Source organism: Nothoprocta perdicaria, unplaced genomic scaffold (genome assembly GCF_003342845.1).
Source record: "Nothoprocta perdicaria isolate Ctin4 unplaced genomic scaffold, notPer1 scaffold_20, whole genome shotgun sequence".
Taxonomy (NCBI): domain Eukaryota; kingdom Metazoa; phylum Chordata; class Aves; order Tinamiformes; family Tinamidae; genus Nothoprocta; species Nothoprocta perdicaria.
This window is the reverse complement of record NW_020455205.1, coordinates 6,711,940-6,713,343: the sequence shown is the minus strand read 5'-3', so window position 1 is coordinate 6,713,343 and position 1,404 is coordinate 6,711,940. Positions and strand designations below refer to the sequence as shown.

Below are 1,404 nucleotides of genomic sequence, written 5' to 3'. Positions count from 1 at the left end.
GCGACATGGCAGCGGCGTCGCTGCCCTGAGGCGGCTCCCGCGCGCCGCGGCCGCCGCCTCCCTCGCTCCCTCCGTGCCCTCGGGCTGCGCTGGACGGCGGTGAATTCCGCGGCCGCCGAAACGGGCCTCGCCTCGACGGCGGCGGTGCGAGGCGGGACCACGTGCCTCCCCCGAGCGAGCGAGGTCAGGGCGGCCTGCGGGGTTTTCCCCTGGAATGGGCGAGCTTGGGAAGAAAGGGTGAAGGTCCCTTGCCACAAAAAGAAAACAAAACAAAACAAAAAAACCCCAAACATTTAAAAAAGCTCCGAACAAACGAAAAACCCCAAGCCTCCCACAAGGAACTGCTGCTTTTCTTTTAGCTTTATATCRTGCCTGTGCTCCAGGGGACCTTCTGGGACAAGCTTCTGGGGGATGCCACCTGTGGAAATGGTGGCAAACAACCAGCCCCCCATTTTTAGCAGTCTGGTTTGGATTTTTTTTAATCTTTATTTTGGAAGCTTTCTAGATAACAGGCACTTTGACAAAGGCCTCTGCCTACAGCAACAAACTCGGTGAAAAATATTGTGTGTGGGGATGAGAGTTCTCCATCTGACCTTATCATCTGTTTGACCACCATTTTGTGGCGTTTCTGTTAAACGCGTTATTGTTACAGTGGGATTTCACAGCCTGGGCTAAATATAAACCACCAGATTCTCCGTAGCGTGCGGAAAGGCAACACCTCCCACTTGGAGCGTGGCGGGAAGCGGAGCTGCTCTCTGGTGAGTACTGCAGCCCCGAGGGTTTGGTCAGGAATGGACCTGCTGCCCCTTGTATCCTCGGCTTCCTCGGCTGGGGGTTGTGGTTCGGGGGTGCTGCYGGCGCCCAGCCATGACTGCCTCTTTGTGGAGAAGCCTGGGAGAAGCTACTGCTGCCTGCGGTTTGTGACCTCTGCTTGTTAAAGCCATCGGTGCTGTAGCATCTAAACCACGTTAGTCTGAGAACGAAGATAGGGCTGTGGGAGCATTGAAGTTTGTTGTGTTGGGTGCTGGGAATGATTTCAACTTCAGCAGCTCTCAAGATGATGTTAGACCTGTGAGACAGTAACAGGGAATGAAGAACACGTCTCCCTCCATGAGCAGTAAAGTATAAGGCCATGTGGCCATCTGTTGTAGTGTTCCATGCTTCTCTTACCTGGAGTTGGTTGAGATTCAGCAAAATTGCTCTAAGAGGAAAAGAGGACTTTATTTTTTCTCTCGTGATCCAAAAAACCTGTGGGGCAGCTATGTATGATGCATTTGAAATTCCCATACCCTTATCTTATTTCTCTAAATAGCAAAGTTGCCATCATAACAAAAATGATTGTGTCTGAATTCAGGGCTCAACAAAAACAAGAAGCCAGGGCTTCAAAGCCAAAATTAAAACAAA

The 1,404-nt window shown here is 51.4% G+C and overlaps 1 protein-coding gene across 1 annotated transcript in view; it reads left to right on the top strand.

Moving 5' to 3' along the window:
* Positions 1-938, top strand: part of GPR88 (G protein-coupled receptor 88) — a 2,225-nt gene extending 1,287 nt beyond the window's left edge. Inside the window, exon 2 of the mRNA XM_026038028.1 lies at positions 666-938. Within this exon, the coding sequence (XP_025893813.1) occupies positions 666-938 (273 nt within the window). The remainder of the gene's footprint in view (positions 1-665) is intronic.
* The last annotated feature ends 466 nt before the right edge of the window (positions 939-1,404 follow it).